The sequence below is a fragment of the Acanthopagrus latus genome, chromosome 4, assembly GCF_904848185.1.
Source record: "Acanthopagrus latus isolate v.2019 chromosome 4, fAcaLat1.1, whole genome shotgun sequence".
Lineage (NCBI taxonomy): Eukaryota > Metazoa > Chordata > Actinopteri > Spariformes > Sparidae > Acanthopagrus > Acanthopagrus latus.
Window position 1 is genome coordinate 22,920,720 of NC_051042.1, and position 17,912 is coordinate 22,938,631.

At 42.6% G+C, this 17,912-nt stretch overlaps 2 protein-coding genes across 2 annotated transcripts; one reads left to right on the forward strand and one right to left on the reverse strand.

Annotated features, from left to right (window-relative positions):
* gnao1b (guanine nucleotide binding protein (G protein), alpha activating activity polypeptide O, b) lies at positions 1-7,602 on the forward strand. Its single transcript, XM_037095601.1, has 8 exons — positions 1-394; positions 553-595; positions 3,429-3,570; positions 3,896-4,056; positions 4,154-4,282; positions 4,419-4,548; positions 5,572-5,725; positions 5,827-7,602. The coding sequence occupies exons 1-8, from the start codon at positions 277-279 to the stop codon at positions 6,012-6,014; spliced, it is 1,065 nt and encodes a 354-aa protein (XP_036951496.1). The 5' UTR covers positions 1-276; the 3' UTR covers positions 6,015-7,602.
* Positions 7,603-8,143: 541 nt separating this feature from the next.
* On the reverse strand, positions 8,144-17,553 carry cog4 (component of oligomeric golgi complex 4). The gene is made up of 19 exons (XM_037095600.1): positions 17,419-17,553; positions 15,966-16,048; positions 15,751-15,865; positions 15,311-15,485; positions 14,825-15,018; positions 13,659-13,764; positions 13,405-13,562; positions 13,270-13,328; positions 13,056-13,180; positions 12,820-12,938; positions 11,865-12,031; positions 11,597-11,762; positions 10,780-10,842; positions 10,578-10,691; positions 10,138-10,230; positions 9,975-10,058; positions 9,788-9,889; positions 9,409-9,537; positions 8,144-8,602 (listed from the first exon to the last, which is right to left on the reverse strand). The coding sequence occupies exons 1-19, from the start codon at positions 17,551-17,553 to the stop codon at positions 8,468-8,470; spliced, it is 2,322 nt and encodes a 773-aa protein (XP_036951495.1). The 3' UTR covers positions 8,144-8,467.
* Positions 17,554-17,912: the final 359 nt, after the last annotated feature.

A 17,912-nucleotide genomic window follows, 5' to 3' on the forward strand; every position in this document is an offset into this window, starting at 1 on the left:
CCCACCTAACAACAACCCCAACCCCGCAGGCTCGAGCACAACGACCCCACCCCCCAATCCCCTCTGAGAGAGGAGACCGAGCGAGGAGGCAGAGACAGAGTCACGGAGAAAAAGACCGCTTCGGGATCCCGGCTCTGTTCTGCCCTCAATCCGGGCCTAATGCTGTAGCAGACCGCGCAGGAGGAGAGCCCGAGCGAGAGACAGCGCACTGATTGAGAGTCGTTGAGGGACAGGGCGGACCGGAGAGACGACGGGATTGCTCATTCGCCTGGAAACATGGGATGTACACTGAGCGCCGAGGAGCGCGCAGCTCTGGACCGGAGCAAGGCCATCGAGAAAAACCTGAAGGAGGACGGGATGGTCGCCGCTAAGGACGTCAAACTGCTTCTGCTCGGTAAGAGAAGAGCCTCTCCGGCCGCGGGGCGGCTGCGCCTCGGCGCGGCGCGGCGCGTCGCGGCTCGGTTTGCTTGTGGTGGGACTGCTTGGGGCGGAGGTGCTCTCCGTGGTACTGATTTCACTGCCGGCTCTCACTCTGCCCTCCGTTCTTTTCAGGCGGCGGAGAGTCCGGCAAGAGCACCATCGTCAAACAGATGAAGTAAGTGTCTCTCCCCCTCTTTTTTCTGGCTCGATTTAACCCTTCTCGGCACCGCAAGAGTAAAAGGCCCGAGATTGCGCCTCCCCTATCTGTGCTCAGGCAGGTTGAGCCGCCATGTTTCGAGAGGCCGTTGCCCCGGAGGAGTGCCGGTGACTCGAGCACCTCCTGCAGACCGACAGTGAGGCTGCTGAGGCCGCACCGGTGCGCCCCAGGGTGCTGTTCGCAGCCTGGGTGCTGAAATGTAGTTAACGAGGGTTTTACTTGACTACAGGGAGTGCACGACTGGGAATATGTGGGTGTTGTTCCTCTGTGTGTGTGCGTGCATGCGTGCGTGTGTGTGTGTGTGTGTGTGTGTGTGTGTGTGTGTGTGTGAATTACATCGAGGTCACTACAGCTCCATTAGTGAATACCTCTGCTTTTAATCTTAATGGCTTTAAGTGCCCGATATCGCCGGGGGTACTTTGCCTATAAAGCGGATTTACGCAGAAATATGGCTTCTAAAACCGCATCTAAACCTGCCCCTGTCTAAGCTAAATCACTCTTTGATGTTTTTAAATCACTGTTGTTTTTTTTTCTAAACCTCTTAGTTAAGTTTCTAGATGTTCCAGTCGGGAAAAGGCACCGTCCATCCATTGTATATTGTGTCTTGTGAAGCATCCCTCCCATTTTTTTTTTTTTTTTTTTTTTTTTTGTGTATGTGTGTGTGTGTGTGTGTGTGTGTGTGCGTGTGTGCGTCTCCGTCCTGCTCAGCGCATCCCGGCCTGCAGTGCACTGACTGCACCCTCCCTGCCTCCCTCCCTCCTTCCTTCCCTCCATGCATGCCCTGCTTCCTCTTCTTCCCTCCACCTCATTACCCTCCCTGTGGTATCTGCTCGTCTGTAACTCACTGCTCTGCCCTGAAACACAAGACACCAGGCCCGAATAGTGTTTACCAACACTTTTCATGGTTTGCTTTAGCCTTAGCCGGCAGCAGCTGGGTGGATTTTTACCACTCACTTTGGGTCATAAAGTTCAGACACTGGTCGATGAATTTTGGTGTACATAATCATCATCATCACATGCTGTGCAGGTTGGCATGATGGCTGACAGGTCTCTGAATCCTGTGTGATCCAGGCCTGGTTGTGGTAGTTTCATGACTGGTAAGACAAGTGACGATACACCTGATACAGAGTCACTGCCATTGAAATCTATAAAATGATCTTTAAATGATCTTAAATGTAACCTGTCCCACAGCCGAAAACATGCTCACAATAAGCATTGGTGTATGGATATGAATTAATAAAGAGGGAACCTCACTGATGGGTGACCTAACCGGGCTCTCAGTCTCAGAAATGTCAGTGGCGTCTATTTTTACACTTTTTCTGTTTTCGGACTCTGTGATAGGTCAGTTAACTTTTCATCCGTAGCACGTACTGCAGCCTATATGGAGCTGAAATGATGAGTCCGTTCAATTAAAAATTCATCTGGAACCATTTGGGTCATCTATTAATCGTTAATCATCATTTTTTGAGCCAAAGTGGCAAAAAAATGTTGCTTTATTAAATGTGAGTGTGACAGATTTTCTCTCTCTTTGTGACAATAATTGGAATTCCCTTGAGTTTTGAACTGTATTTAAAGATGTTACATTAGACTCCCTTGGGAACTTGTGTTGAGCATAAATACCTTTCAGAAGAATTAATAAATCCAATAATAATTGATTAATATAACTGTTAGTAGCACCCAGAGTTATACATTCATTTAGAGGTCAGTCTTTGGCCATTTTGCACACAATGAGATTACAAAATACAGATTAAAAGCACCTCTTTTAGGGTTTCCGCCAAGAAAATGTGCGAAACCATCGTCATCATGTTTGATTAATCGATGAGTTGATTGACAGACAATTAATAAACTCCTATTTTGAATTGTACAATAATTTCTTTTAGCAAAGATACCAAATATTTTGAGGTTCCTGCTTCTTAAATATGAGACATTGAGGATTTTCTTCATCTTGCGTAACAGTAGATTGAACATATTTGAGTTTTTGGACTTATTGTTTGGATGAATCGAGACATGTGAGGGCTTAAAACGTGCATTTTTTAAAAACAATCTGATATTTTAAAGACAGAGTGGTTATTTGGCAGGTTATTCAATAATAAAGAATAATCTTTGGGTGCACCTTTAAAGAACTCAATGGCCTTTGCTTAGTGAAACTGCATCTCTACCGCTTGTCCCTGGAGGTTAATGTTGTATTTCATGGAAATGTTTTTCTTTCGCGTGAGTGGAGGTGATGGAGCGATGAATATAGATTTAAAAAAAAAAACCCCAACATCTTCTCTCGTTTATTCTGCTCATCAAACATTAACGACTGAACTCAAAAGAAGCTGCTGATGTGTAATGTCGGTCAGTTTTCGGGACGTTATGACTGATCCTTTATAGATTGAGTGTAGGTGAGGTCAGATGAGGGAGTGCTGATGGATAATTTAATGACGACCAGATTAACTGTGTCATACTAAATGTAACAGTAGAGTCCCGCCTGCTGTGATTGATTAGTGCTGTGACTGATTCCACTCCATTGCCCGTCATAAATTATAAATGGCTTGGATATCACATTACTGACCAATTACAGATCACACTGAGAATATGATCAATTCCCATCCCATTATACACCGACACACTTAAAGATGCATTTTAGGTGGAGATGGAAGGAAGAGACTGTGAGATGTCTCGTGTTTGATCGCCAAGTAGAATCGCCTGGCACACGCTGTTTATTGTTTGGCTCGGCAAGAACATACGGATGCGCGTGCCTTCTTCGGTACGGCCCATGCTTGTGTCTAATACCTGTATGTGCATGCAGGATTATCCACGAAGATGGTTTTTCTGGGGATGACGTGAAGCAGTACAAGCCTGTGGTCTACAGCAACACCATCCAGAGCTTGGCTGCCATCCTCCGAGCCATGGACTCCCTGGGCGTCGAGTTTGGAGACAAGGACAGAAAAGTTAGTCTGACATCCACCCTCCAGCTGAAATTTGAGATTTTATTCATACGTCCTTGAAATGTAGGGAGTTGAAATTTGATTGTAATCTTTTGACAGAAGAATAAAATAATGATCAGATTGTTTTAATGATGTAAACATGAGACACTATGAAGTTTGGGTTAAGACGTCTGGTTGATGTCCCTCATAGATTGGATGCTTGGATATATTATATTTGTAATGGACTGTTGAAAAATCCGACAAAATCATGAAAACAGGTGATAAATAATAAATGCATAGATGTCATTTTGTTCCTTCTCCCCTGATCTTATGTAATGTGTTGTTCCAGGCGGATGCTAAGCTGGTCTGCGATGTGGTCACTCGTATGGAGGACACAGAGCCGTACTCTGCAGAGCTTCTTACTGCGATGAAGCGCGTCTGGGCCGACGCCGGGACCCAGGAGTGCTTCAGCCGCGCCCGTGAATACCAGCTCAATGACTCTGCTCAATAGTGAGTGGAGCAAGACGGACTTTAAGAACCCCCTATGTGCACCAGAAAAAGAGAAAACACCGGTTGTCTAATCCACTTTCTTCTTGTTCTTCATCAGCTACCTGGACAGTCTAGATCGGATCGGGGCAGCAGACTACCAGCCCACAGAGCAGGACATCCTGAGAACCCGAGTGAAGACCACTGGCATCGTCGAAACCCACTTCACCTTCAAAAACCTCCATTTCAGGTAGCTTTCATGGAGTCGCTGCTCCGTTGTTCTGCAGCTCGTGATGACTCGCCCTTTGTTGCTGGCATTTTATCCAAGATGAGCTTCAGGGATTAAAGCTCTGTGTTTGAATTGACTTATTGCACATTCTTGCCAGGCTGTTTGACGTGGGAGGTCAGAGGTCAGAGAGGAAGAAGTGGATCCACTGCTTTGAAGATGTGACGGCCATTATCTTCTGTGTGGCTCTCAGCGGATACGACCAGGTGCTCCATGAAGATGAAACAACCGTAAGTACGACTCAGTTAAATTAATTCATGGTGAGGATCTGACTGATGTTAAAGGCGTCCTGGTGGCTTATAGTGGTTAAGATTGAGGACCCTGGGTGAGGACCTGTTGTAGCCTTGGTATCCTTACTTTGGACTGTTGACTCTAATCTGTCAAGGCAAAATGGCAAAATAAAAATGTATCTTAAAGGTTGATAGCTACAGATTGACGATGACAATAGATTTGAAATCACTTTTACAGTCTGTACAACACCCTCTATCATGAAACCCTTAATGTCATTTAACAGAGAAACCACAAGATCCGTCTTTTACTATCTTCTTCTTTGGTATAAATTGTAAACGTTTGTGTTGTACATCAGCCAGCTACCTGGTGTTGGGTGCACTATGTAGTTTTTGAACATATTCAAACGTAGAAAGGTAATATTTATGATATTATCAAGGTAATCATCTAAACTCAGAATTATTTATTTTCATGATTGTATTTCCATAACTAAATAAACAAGCTGTCCTCAGAAGAGAATATGAGCCGTTAATTGTTTATTTGTTCTGCTCGTAGTTGATATTCAATAAATAACAACCTCTGAAATATGAACCTACACAATCACAATTGTTTCCAAAAGATATTTATCAGTTACACATTAAAGGACTGGTATGTAAAGGTATCTAGGCAGATCGCAACCAATTTAATAAAAAGCCAAAGGGCCCAGTGTTTGGTTTGTCCATTCTGGGCTACCATAGAAACATGGCAGACTCTTGAGACGAGGACCTGCTATGAAGCCGAATCTAAGGTTAAAAAAACACAAAGGTTATTAGGGTTAGGGTTAGTTTAAAAAAACAAAAAAAACATTAAATCACAGTTAAGAGTAAGACATTTAATTTCTGTTGATAGAGCCCCTTCAATCCTGCACACTGGCCCTTTAAGTAACCAGTGAAACGTCACTAATTCAGGTGATGCTGTATCCCGACGTACATACTGTGAGGTGCTCTCCACAGTGTAGCACTAAACACATATTCATCCTCCCGCAGAACCGCATGCATGAGTCACTCATGCTCTTTGACTCCATCTGTAACAACAAGTTCTTCATCGACACCTCCATCATCCTCTTCCTCAACAAGAAGGATCTGTTCGCTGAGAAGATCAAGAAGTCCCCGCTGACGATCTGTTTTCCAGAATACACAGGTGAGTCCTCGTGACCCTCGTGCCTCAGCCAAGCTGCTCCACGGGCAGAGTGGTGATCGCCCGTCTCTCACGCTCTCTTCTCTCTCTGTTTCCATCTCCAGGTGCTAATACTTACGACGATGCTACTGCATATATTCAGGTTCAGTTTGAGAGTAAGAACCGCTCTCCCAATAAAGAGATCTACTGTCACCTGACCTGTGCCACTGACACAGGGAACATCCAGGTAGTGTTTGATGCCGTCACTGACATCATTATCGCAAACAACCTTAGAGGGTGTGGCTTATACTGAGGCCTGTCCAAGCACAGAGGTTGTCGTGGAGAGTATGAGGTGTTAATAATGATAATTTTGATGATACTTAAACACATAATATGTAATTCTACACGTCCAAAAAGGACCCAAAGAGCTGCCGTCAGACACCACACTGATTTATTGCCATGATTTGTTCCCTTTTTATTTGGATTTCAGTACACACAAACACACACACCCCAGTTTTGTCTTATATATAAAAAAATGTGTTCTTGAGCTGAATGTTTCATGTTTTTGTTGATGACTGCGTCAACAACTTGGTCAGGTCAGAAGCGGCAGCACCAGGGGTATATTCAGCTGGAGCCAAAACTCAAAAAGCGTCCAGAAAATGCAACCCGAGGATTGTGCAATGTCATTTTTTAACCACGGCGTGGAATATGGTCCCATCTTTTATGTGACTTTTTTTTTTTTTTTTTTTGTGCGAGCCTCGAGGCATTTCTACCCCGTACTGAATATAGCCTGTTGTGCTCCGTTTGAAGAGCTGCTGTGTGTATGAACGTGGAGATGGTGATGTTGTTGGGGAGGTGCTGAACTCGTGGCTGAGGGTCATGGTTGGGAAAGGAGGCTATTTTAACTTTCAGACGGGACAAAGCTCCCCTCTCCTTCAGACCCACACATGACTGAGTAGCCTGCAGGTCTGTTCCACTCTCTGATGTCTCCTTTTACTTTAAAACATAATGAAAGAGGGAGCTTCTTCTGTTCAGAATGGCTGCTGCCCATCGCCATTGGCCTCCTGTAAGCGTGAGGAAATGCCTATCAGCCAATGATATATCCCAAAAAAAAAAGGAAAAAAGGAAAGAAACAAACGTCATATCGGTGCCAACCATTTGACAACGGATAGGGGATTAGTATCAGAAATCATAGCTCATGTTCATACTATCAACTAATATTATTTAAGTGAGATATAACATTTTATTATCATCGAATGATTTATTTATTTGAGCCTCATGCCCTACATGCCTCCTCCTACCTCCTGAAAATCCCGTGCCACATATTTATTTCCTGACATGAAAAACTGGGAGGGGAACACCGTCACCTGTCTATGGTTCAGAGGGTTAGAAAGCAGCCCTCCAATGACATCTTGTTCTCTGTGTGGTGCTTTATCCTTTTGACGTGAATCTGTGTAGAAATAGAAGACTGCACGAGGAGAACAATATCATTTGAGGCAGCCTCTGTCTGGGGAGGTTGTGGGTTTAAAGACCCTCTTCTCCCCTGATCAGTAAACAGGGAACCATTTACTCCCCCCCTCATCTGTCACATTTCTCTTCTCACAGAGAAAAAGTACAGCTCTCCATTTTCACCTGTGCACCCTGAAATTCATCCTCCCATCCCCTGTATACTCTTTATCTATCACATATCAGTCCCCATATCCTATCTCCATTTTCACCTTAAAAGCACCGTACTGTATATATATTATGATTATACCAATTTTTTTTTACTGTGAATGTTTTTGTGCTGCACCCCCATCCTATTTGGTAGTTTATTGGTTGCTCTCATGTGGAATGTTTGTGCTGAGCCAATCGAATGTTGTGTTTACATTAAAGCCACACTTTTCCTAACTACTCCTGCATTTGTGGTCTGAGTCTGATTACACGAAACAAAGAAGAAGGTCAGAGGGTTGATGACGAGCTGTGACACCACAGTGCAAAAGTTTAAATACACACTGACCCGCTTTAATCAATGGAGAGACTGAAGGTTAGGCCAGGAAATTAGGCTGAACATTATGAAAACGGACCACTTTTAATGCTTCATTGCCTGGTGAACACAGCTTTGTATTTAGTGTCAGCAACATGTATAAAAGATTGGGAGCAGGTCCTCCGTGGCAACAGGGCAGCACTTCGTGAAATGTGGCGGATGGCAGGGATCAGAGGCGTTTTCACAGCAGCTCTCAATTTATTAGGTTAAAAGTGTTCCATCATCACAGACAAGGAGCTATTCATATATTGAATGACTAGGCTGGATCAGCTGTCTGACCTGCTTCTGTCAGTTTAATGGGTAGGATGTTCATTACTGCTCTGTTTCACCGACAGCCGCAGAGCGCCGCTCCTCAGTCCCAGTGTGTCCTCGTTTCTCACACGTAGTTACAGGTTAAAAGGTTGGAACTCCCAGTGTAACACATTTACACTTTTTAATTATACATTATACAGAATATTCTCAGATCATTCATATCAAACAGTTCACTGTGTCCAAGTCCCTAAAAGCTGAGCTTGAACTCTGATGCAGTCTGACATCAGCCAGGCGTTGAGTCTGGAAACCCACTATGAGCAATGTGCACTTTTGTTCCAGTCAAAAGGAAATCCCCGGCCCTTTGCCTGCATCCTGCCCACGTCCATTTACAGAGACGTGGATTAAACCTGGATTGAGCTCTTTAGTGAAAAGCATCACAAGGTGAGTATGCTCGGCAGTCGCTGATAAACAGCGTGCTGGTTCCTGAGTTACAGCCGCAGCCTCTTGATGTCTTCACTTCTGAAGTCGATACGCAGTGCCAGAACCTGACGCACCTCCGCCGGGGTCAGCCGCCATGTCAGGGGCCCCGAATTTGGGCCCCAGTAATCCAAGATCTCGGTTACCTGTAGGAGAAAAATGCACGTTATGAGCCTGTGTAAAGCAAAAAGTACAAAGAGAACGTATTTATTACAAAATATTTCAACATGTTAATGGTTAAAGAAGCTATAATGGCTTACATTACTAATTATTAAATCACTGGATTATCATTAATATGAATAATTATCATTGATTTGTAAATGAGTCATCATCATTTTACTGTAGTTGTTTACATTTGGGGCAGTTTTGCAAAGGTTTGACCTAGTACTGCAAAATTGTAATTTCCTGGTCAGCATCTATAGATCTGAAGACTACATGGACGCCAAATTTTAATATGTAGTTTGTAGAGGTGAAACTTATTTTACCATTTTAAATCTTGCCAGTAGTTATGTTATAACAATATTTAGCACCATATTTTATAAAATCCTCAAATCTTTTGTATGCAAAATCTTAAATCGGTGAAGTAGCTGTGAGATAAATGTGATGTAAAAACAAATGTCATTCTAATCATTCTGATTGAAAGTAATAAGTATCATAAAATGGCATCAGACTGTTTTTGATAAATGCACTAAATAAATATTCCAAGTGCTATATCGAAGGCAACTGGATTTGTTTCAGTTTCTTCTGAGCGCCTTGGACGAGAGGGGAAACGTCTTCAAGGAACTGAAACAAATCCAGTTGTTTACGATACAGGACAGAATTACCATGACTGGATGACTGAGAACCTTCATTATCATGCTATAAATATTAAGATAAAAACATAAAATGAGCTTTCATACCAATTATACTAATTACTATATTCTGTATAGGTGTGTAGGTTGATCTAAATTACCCGCTCCAGGTTAAGGATGGTGGCCATTTGTGTGAGGCGAGCAAACTTATCCCTGATGGTCCAGGTGGTCACGGTAGTGAGGTACGCCACCAGAGACCGGAGCTCTTTATCAAACTGCAGCCCTCCGAGCTGCAACAAAAAGATCAGAAACAGTGAGTGGATGAGACGTTGTATAAGAATTCATTTGGAGGCTTCCTGTAAGGAGCTCAAAATAGGAGGACGCTATCGTGCAAAGAGGAAGCAACCTCTCCTGCAGGCCTTTCTGGACTCATTAATAAATCATAGCTTGAGGCTTTTCGCCACATGTGTGTCAGAGATGTGATGTGACGTGATGCGCAGGGCACCCGGTGCCACCTTGTGGCCGAGCCCAGCTCCTCACCCTGCTGAATGAGCATTTGAGGACAGTCTTCTCCATTTCAATCGATATCAGGCTGGTCATCAGGCTGGTCAGTGTGTCATAGATGACAGGAGAGAGGGCCGTCTGGTGAGAAGGCAGGGAGAAGTTTAAAAAAAAAAAAAAAATCTATATTTGGAGTGATGGCTGAAATGTTGCTCAGACAAGATACCTTGAACTCTGCCATGAGCTGCTCCAAGTTAATGATGAGCTGCTGCACCCAGGGATCATTAGCTTCGTAATCATTAAACTCCTCCTGTGAGGGACAAAGGCAGTTACGGCAACGTGTTTCATGACCTCCGATTTATTTCTGGTCACTGTGCTGATGCTGTTACCTCCTCTATGTTGTGTGAGATGGACAGGAAGCTGCTAATCCAGGGTTTGACTTGGGGCTTTATGGCTGTTGTGTTCAGCTCAGTCAGTCCCTCCTGTGAAATAAAATCACATCTGAGCTTGAAACTTTTACCACAAAAAGGTCCTATTTCCAGACACTTACCCTGGATACATGTCTCCTATGACCTCACTCATCTTTACCCTCTTTATAATGATACAAGACTGCTGAGTGAGTAAGTATCTCAATAAACTTTGCATTCATTTAGGAAAAAATATGACCAGCAACTTTCTTATTGAATAAATACATTAGACATGGTTTCTCTCTGCTGTTGACACTACGCTCTCATAATAATCCCTTACAAGCACACAGACAGAATTATTCCCAGTTGCTGAGTTCCTACTGTATGAAGAGCAATGTTCAACATGTGCACATGTCTCTAACCTGCAAGAGATCCTTGAACTTTGTGGACGTGTTGACGAGGTCAGACAAACAGCTTTCAATCTTGGCCTGCTCACCAGAGCCGGCGCCTTGACTGAACAACTTGGCGCAGTCGTTCTGCAGAAGGGAATACAAGAATTGAAAGAAAATGAGAAACAAGGTAAACTATAAACAATGAAAAGAGACGCAAAGCTGTGAATCTTACCTCAAGGTTCCTCTTGAGAGTCGTGATATTCTCACTGCACACCTCCACGTTATTCAGAGTCACCTGAGGTAGAATAAAAAGACTGAATGAAGGATTTTTATAGCTGATGTGATTCAATATGAATCAGTCTTATTCCGTCATTCTGTCAAGGTCAAACTGGCAGAATGACACCACCTGAATAAATATTGGCAAATCTACTTTTCTGTAAACCACAAATGTGTTCATTCATTTCTTTATATTTCAACTTTGTGTTTCTTTCATAGTCTTTATGCTCTGGTTAGATTTAGGCCCCCCAATAAGCGTGGTTGAGGTCAGGAAAAGATCAACTTTTGGCTTAAAATACAGATCTTGGTTTGCTATAAACACAGCTAGAGATGAACTGATTTCCTATCAAAAATATTCTTTTTTTGTCAACACAAACACAGCTGAAAACTGTCCGCTGGTCTACTTAAAAACATCTAGTGTCGACATGCTTATAAATGCTGAAACGCCATCTTGGGTGAGGATATTCATGATTATCTCAATTCACAATTGTCCCAATAATGAAAATTCACCACAGTCAAGTTGTTGACAGTGTTTTCCATGATTTTTTGGCCCATTCCTTCTGCCAACATTTTATCCTGGTGACAGGACTGATATATAAAACCTTTAAGTATTTCTTTGATCCAAATGTACCTTTCGACAAACGGGTTGAAAGGTTTTTGAAGTAGTGCTTCCTTCAGCTGTGAGCCATTTTAAAAATTTGCGGCTGTGTGTGTGTGTGTGTGTGTGTGTGTGTGTGTGTGTGTGTGTGTGTGTGTGTGTGTGTGTGTATTACCAGAAAAGCAGCCTTGGCGTTCTCAGTGCTCTCGATACCCAGTGTGTTGAACTTGCCCTGCTGTAAGCTGCTCTGCATCAGACTGACCGCGCTGCTGACGCCACGCTGGATGTCCTGCAGAGTCGTAGCTGGGAAGCCCTGCCGCAGTTTATTATACAGCACCTCCCTGACAGGTGAAGAGAGGAAAGGGCACACGGACACAAGACATGAAAAGTGTAAACAAAAGGAAGTACTGAAAATGTGAACAGAAAAGAGAAAGAATGAGTACCTGAAGTCAGACTCCAGCACAGAGTTGGCGTGGTTGATCATGGCACAGAGGCAGTCGATGCTGGAGCTGGATAAAGCTCTACTGATGCACTTTTTAACAATGTAGAAACAGTCGTCCACCATGCTGGAGGTCAGCTGACCCTTTTCATATGTATCCATAGTGACAGCCTGGGGAGGAAATTTTGCTCATTTAGAGGGAATTGAATATAATACAGTGTCATAAACCCATGTTCGATGACAATAACTGTTCACTATCTTATTTGCATATATTCAAATAGGTTCTCAAGAAAGGCCACACTTGTTTCATCTTACATGTACTTGGAAAAGATATAAATTAATTTGACATAAGTATATATTTGCGTGAAATATAAGTTGTTATTACGCATCAAAGCTTTGATGATAAATCTCTGTGACAACTAAGCAAAGTCTGTTCATTGATGAAGAATGCGATGTGTGATCTAAAGAGAAATCAAAGTGAGTTGAAAACATCCTCCACCAACTTATCACTGTGCTCCTCAAATATAGTCACTCTCATGATGAAGGAGAAAAACGCAGCAAAACCAGAAATATAATGTTTTATTAATTTCACGCATTGTTCCTCTGAAAAATCTGTTGCCTACACTACCCACAATGCTATTCTAACTGCTGACATTTTGGTCAAAGATTCTGGTTCATTATGCTAACAGCGGCTAACGTAACCTCAAGTTCACAGGCTCAAAATGAGATGAGGAGTGGTCTACAGAGGTTTTCATTGTCAAACTTGTAGTCTTCAGCCCCAACTGATGCTGATTCACGTGACATCACTCGAGTCACTGTATCTCCCTCTGGAGGCAACAAAAGCTTTTTCACACAACTTTTCCCATGTATGCAGAAGTAGGCCCCAACTCTGATACTCACAATTGGTAGAGTTCTCAAAAACTGTAAATAAAAATACTTGAGAAAACAGAGTAATTTACCTTGTTGACAGACTCTCTCATGTAGTACTCTTCCATTGGAATATAGTAACCAATGAGCTCCTGCATCGTCCTGCTCAGCATGCAGTGTTTCAGGAGCTTCTCCACATTCTGTTGATGCTCTGTCCAAAGAATTAGGAAAAATCACAATCCCAAATCCAGATGACTTATTTCAGCTCTACATTCTCAAAAAGGTATCAGTGTTCTGTATACATCATCACACGTTAACATTAATCTACCTTGTGTGACGCTCTGAGCATCCCCAACTTCAAAGTCGGCCAACATGCGACGACGTAAAAAGCGCAGGTAGAGCTCAGACCGTGCGTTCATCAGGGTTACTTCTGTCAGTACAGGGTCCAACTCCCTGTTTATGTGAGACAGGTGTTATAAACAAAACACCACAGAGACAAATGTGGAGGAGACGCAGGACACTGCTGAGACAAACACAATTACCTGGGCTCGATCCGCTCCCCTGGCACGCTCTTCATCATGCTGCTCTGAACAACCTGAAACTGAAGGAGGATAAAAGTTCACAGTGTGTACAGGTACGCAGTAAAAACGATCATGCAGCTCCGATGTCATACACACCTTGTTGTGGTATCCTCTCTGCTGGATGAACTTGTCGACTATTTTCTGGGCCTGCTGGTCACACTCCTGCTGCAGGTGAGTGATGAGTGTGTACAGATGGCCCGGACCGTAATACGTCTCTACAATCACCAGATGAGTCTCAATGACAAGAGCAATACCTGTAAACACACAAGAACATGTTAGTTAAGTCGGCTCCAAGCAAATAAAGGAAAATGCTTGCAGATGCAGGCAGAGCATCAGGCCCGTTATCTCACCTTCCAGCAGCAGCGTCAGAGTGTCTGCAAACACCAGCGGAGCTCTCTTCTCGCCCAGGTCTCCTCCCGTAGCAAGGACCAAGTTCTCCTCAGCTTTGGAGGCAAGCTGTGTGAGAATATGTCAGATGGGAAATTAAAAATGAGACCAAGATATCTTTGATTATTTCTGATCAAAAAACAAAGATGACAATTGAGATTGAGTTTGGTGGTTTGTAGGCTGGATTATACAATGGAGATTTCCATGAATAGATTGAGAATAAAAAAGAAAAAAAAGTCTCCACCCAGAATAGACCCCAAAAGGCAGATTTTCTCACTTCCTTTAACATTGCGAGACAGGATGTTTTCAGACATTATCCTTAATTTCTCAAAGAAATGCACTGCACTTGAAAATAACAACAACAAAAAAAAAACACGAAAAAAAAAACAAACCCCAAAACGTGTCTATAGGTAGCTTGTATCTATGAGTGATAACAAACTGGGACTGTTAAGCCTTGGCAGAGGTATGCACTCTACTGAGTGTCACTGTAGTTTAAAAATGAGTCTAAAATGTACCACCATAAATTTTTGTTTAAGAAATGATTTGCTTTTTATGTAAGGTTTTATTCTAATGCTGAATGTAACAGATCAGAGGGGCTCAATTTAGTTTAGGGCATGGTGGGACATGATGCCATGTAGTGATGTCACGGGTCAGAACCAACATTGCTGCAGAGGAGCATGCAGCTCCAAAATAACATTATTCTACATGCGGTCCAAGAGTCGCACATGGTTATTGTCTTTCATATGTTTTGTCTTTTTTATCTATGCATAATGTTTGTTAACATTTTACACGAACAAAAGTGAGACATTTTCATTAATCCTATTTAATGCCAGCACATTTCTGTTGTGTTCACGTGTTTCAGGCTGCTTATCAATGCGGACTTGCTTGAGATACCTTAACAATGAATGGTAGCTGTATGTCCTGAAACCTTTATGTCTTTTATTATATTGTAGTTATCACAGTGTGTGCTGAAGGAACAGAAAGTGAGAGCTTTATTAAGAACCTGTATGATGTGTGGCCATTCTTCCATGGGACTGGTGTAACTAAATGCACTATAAGTGACTGCTCTTTCGACCAAAAGTACTCACAGATGTCCTTGTACAAAAACAGGACCAACAACAATACTGACCTGACTGCAGAGATATTGTCCAAAGCGTGCAAGGCCCTGCTGGTGGAGGCCCAACAGAGGAAAGATCTTGAAAAACCTTTCCACTTGTGCGAGGTCGACTGCTGCTACAGCTTCATCCAGCTTCTCAGCAACAATGACCTTCAGTTTCTGCTCTGCCTCCTGAAGCATTACCAGACTGGCGTCCACAGCACTACCTGAGCAAACATGATGCATCAACAAGCTCACACATACAGTACATAGCTCCTATTTTGCAGCTGATTTACTGCTACTTTCACTGCAGTGACAAAAGTATTAAATCGTTTGGTGGATCATAGTGCTAAAGTATTTGGTGTTTTTCCATGATTCTTCCCAATATTGTCTGAGTGACTACTATCATATAATAATCTGACACATTTGATCTACAAAACATAAAGAAAAAAATCATTAAATCAAATTAGACTACAGCATTCACTGCTGCGCAAGACTGGAGAACTGGAAGCCTCGTACTTTCTTCTCCCTGCCTGCTCAGCTCAATAACCGACTGGTCCAGAGAGAGGTATCGATGGATGTGGGCAGCAGCCTGTTCATAATCTTCGTTACGCAGAGCTGTCTGGACACCGTCCGTGCAGAACTTCAGATCGAGGATATCGTCGGCACGCTGGATGACATTATACAACCGTGTCTAGAAAAAGATTAAACAAAATAAGAAATCAGTGCGATCCACTGCAATACTCTTGAAATAGATACAACCTAAGATGATCAGAAAATGTCAGCAAAAGTTAAAAATCATACGTGGTGTTTTTGTCATTGTGTCAAAATGCTTTTAAATCTATTATATTATCAACAAATCCCCCCTTTTAAACTCTCTTCAATGAATATAAAGGTTAATAAAACTGCACATAAATGATATTGTATCTATGATAGATATATCAAATGTGTGTTTTAACCTTTGCAAGGTCCAACTGTCTGACTTTGCGGCTAACGTTTTCGGCCAGGCTACATGTGAAAGTGATCATGCCTGACAGCTGACTGGCATCTCCCCCGATCAACTGTAGGTTGGGCCTGTAAGAGACGGAGACAGTTCACAGAACACAGACTGTCATGACTGGAACTCAAATAAATGTTGAGTTTTTGATACTACACTAATCTGCTTAAACTGTACCCCATCCTCTGTAGTGCCAGCATCTTTGTGTGAATGGCGCCCTCCTGTCCAACCAGTCTGTCCAGCTCAGCCTCCACTTCTTTCTGCATTAGAGGAAAAAACAATACATCTGATGAGCAAAATGAATATGAATTCTATTTTGATTTAAGCATCTTAAACTTAGTACAGATTCATGCAGTTCAATACATCTTCACATTTTCTATCAAAACATACCTAATTAATTGACAGAAACCAAATAAATTTGGTAAATATCTAGGCATGTAGTTATCTGACAAGGAAAGCGGGCATGTTAGTATTAGATAATGTGGTGTGTAAGTAGTTTAAAGCATGTAGGGTGAGTTGAGTAACACTACTGCATCAGTATGGCAGTATATTACAGGACTCCATATAATTTTAAATATGGGCTTTAGGAGACTTAGTGCATAGGTTTCCTGCTCTATCTAAAACACTTTCAGGACTTTTCTGGACAAATTGACAATTACATTTCTTGCTGTGGTTGATGACACATTGCAAACCCACCCTGTGAACATGCCGTTACCATTTAGTTTGCATGAATGGCCCATGAACTACCATTTTTCTTTGAACCCACTGGTACATTTTTCTTCATTTGACTGGGTGATTGTGTTTGTGATACTGTCAGGCAGATCTGACAGGGCATTTAAGATATTCAAACTCAGAATGTTGATGTTCACATTGTTAATGAGATAAAACAAACTATGATTTTTTTCCCCCACAAGTGAATAAACAAGCTGTTCTCAGAGAAAAATAAGGTCCCAGAACACTGTTTGAAGCTAGAAAGGTGGCAGGGTCCGCCACATATAAACAAAATAAAACAGTATGAATAAACAGACAGACACAAGGACACGATTTCAGTCATGAAAGCTAAGAGTTAGTTTATTTAGTGTGTTTTGGCATGAAAAACCCAGCAAAACTACATAGTGCACCTTTAATAAGTCTGACAAAATAATTAATTACATAAAAACGATGTATACCTCAACATGAGATACATTGTTACGGCAGCAGGGTGACGCTATGCATCTTCAAAATGGTTTGCCAGTTATGGTAGCTTTACTATGCTTGCCAACACCCTCAGAGAGACTTTAGAGTCGAAATCTTGACAGGTAGAATCATTTCTATCACTTTCATCACTTATCACATACTAATATTTGTGTTAGCTAGGTGTTGTGGACAGCTTTGTGCCCTGGCAACTCAGATGCTAACGTTACCACTGTTTTCCACGCACTGGAGATTAGTTAATGGTAAACAATAGCTCTAGCATGTTCTGAAAGTCATTAACGTAATAGCTTCATTATTTTGTTGCATTTATTTGGTCTTATTCCATCAAAGTGGAGCCCTTTCCCTCAGTAGTGTTTTGGGCGAGCAGCGTCCCGGAAGTTAAACGGAGGACGTGTCAACGTCAAACAAACTGCCGTTAACAGCCGTTTCTACTGACCTCCTGTGTGCAGAGCTGCTGATAAACTTTCTCCAGATCCTCCAGCTCTGTCAGGGCCGATATAGTCTCCATGCTCACGGAGGACACTGAGCCAGAGTCGCATCTTTTCGCTGCCAGGGGTCCACTGTCAGCCATCTTCCGACACTGACAGGATTAAGCGGCCACGTCACAAGGGTTGCTTTTTTCCCCGGGTTTTGCCTGTCAGGCGGCGCCTCTTCGCAAGAAAATACCGCTGTCAGAGAAGACTAGAGATCCGTACTAAGAATTGTTCTCTTTTTTCGTCAGCTGTCCCGGGAAAATATAAATCTCTCCCGGGACAAACTTTGCCGTCCCGTTTTTTTTTTTTTGGGGGGGGGGTTGACACCTTAATTCGGTTCCATGGAACATTTTCATAGGGGGGCCAGATGGGGCCAGTGAAAATCTTAGGGTGGCACACCAAAATGGTCCTTGTTGTGGCAACTCAGATTCAGCTCCAGTCTGTGGCTATCTATTGT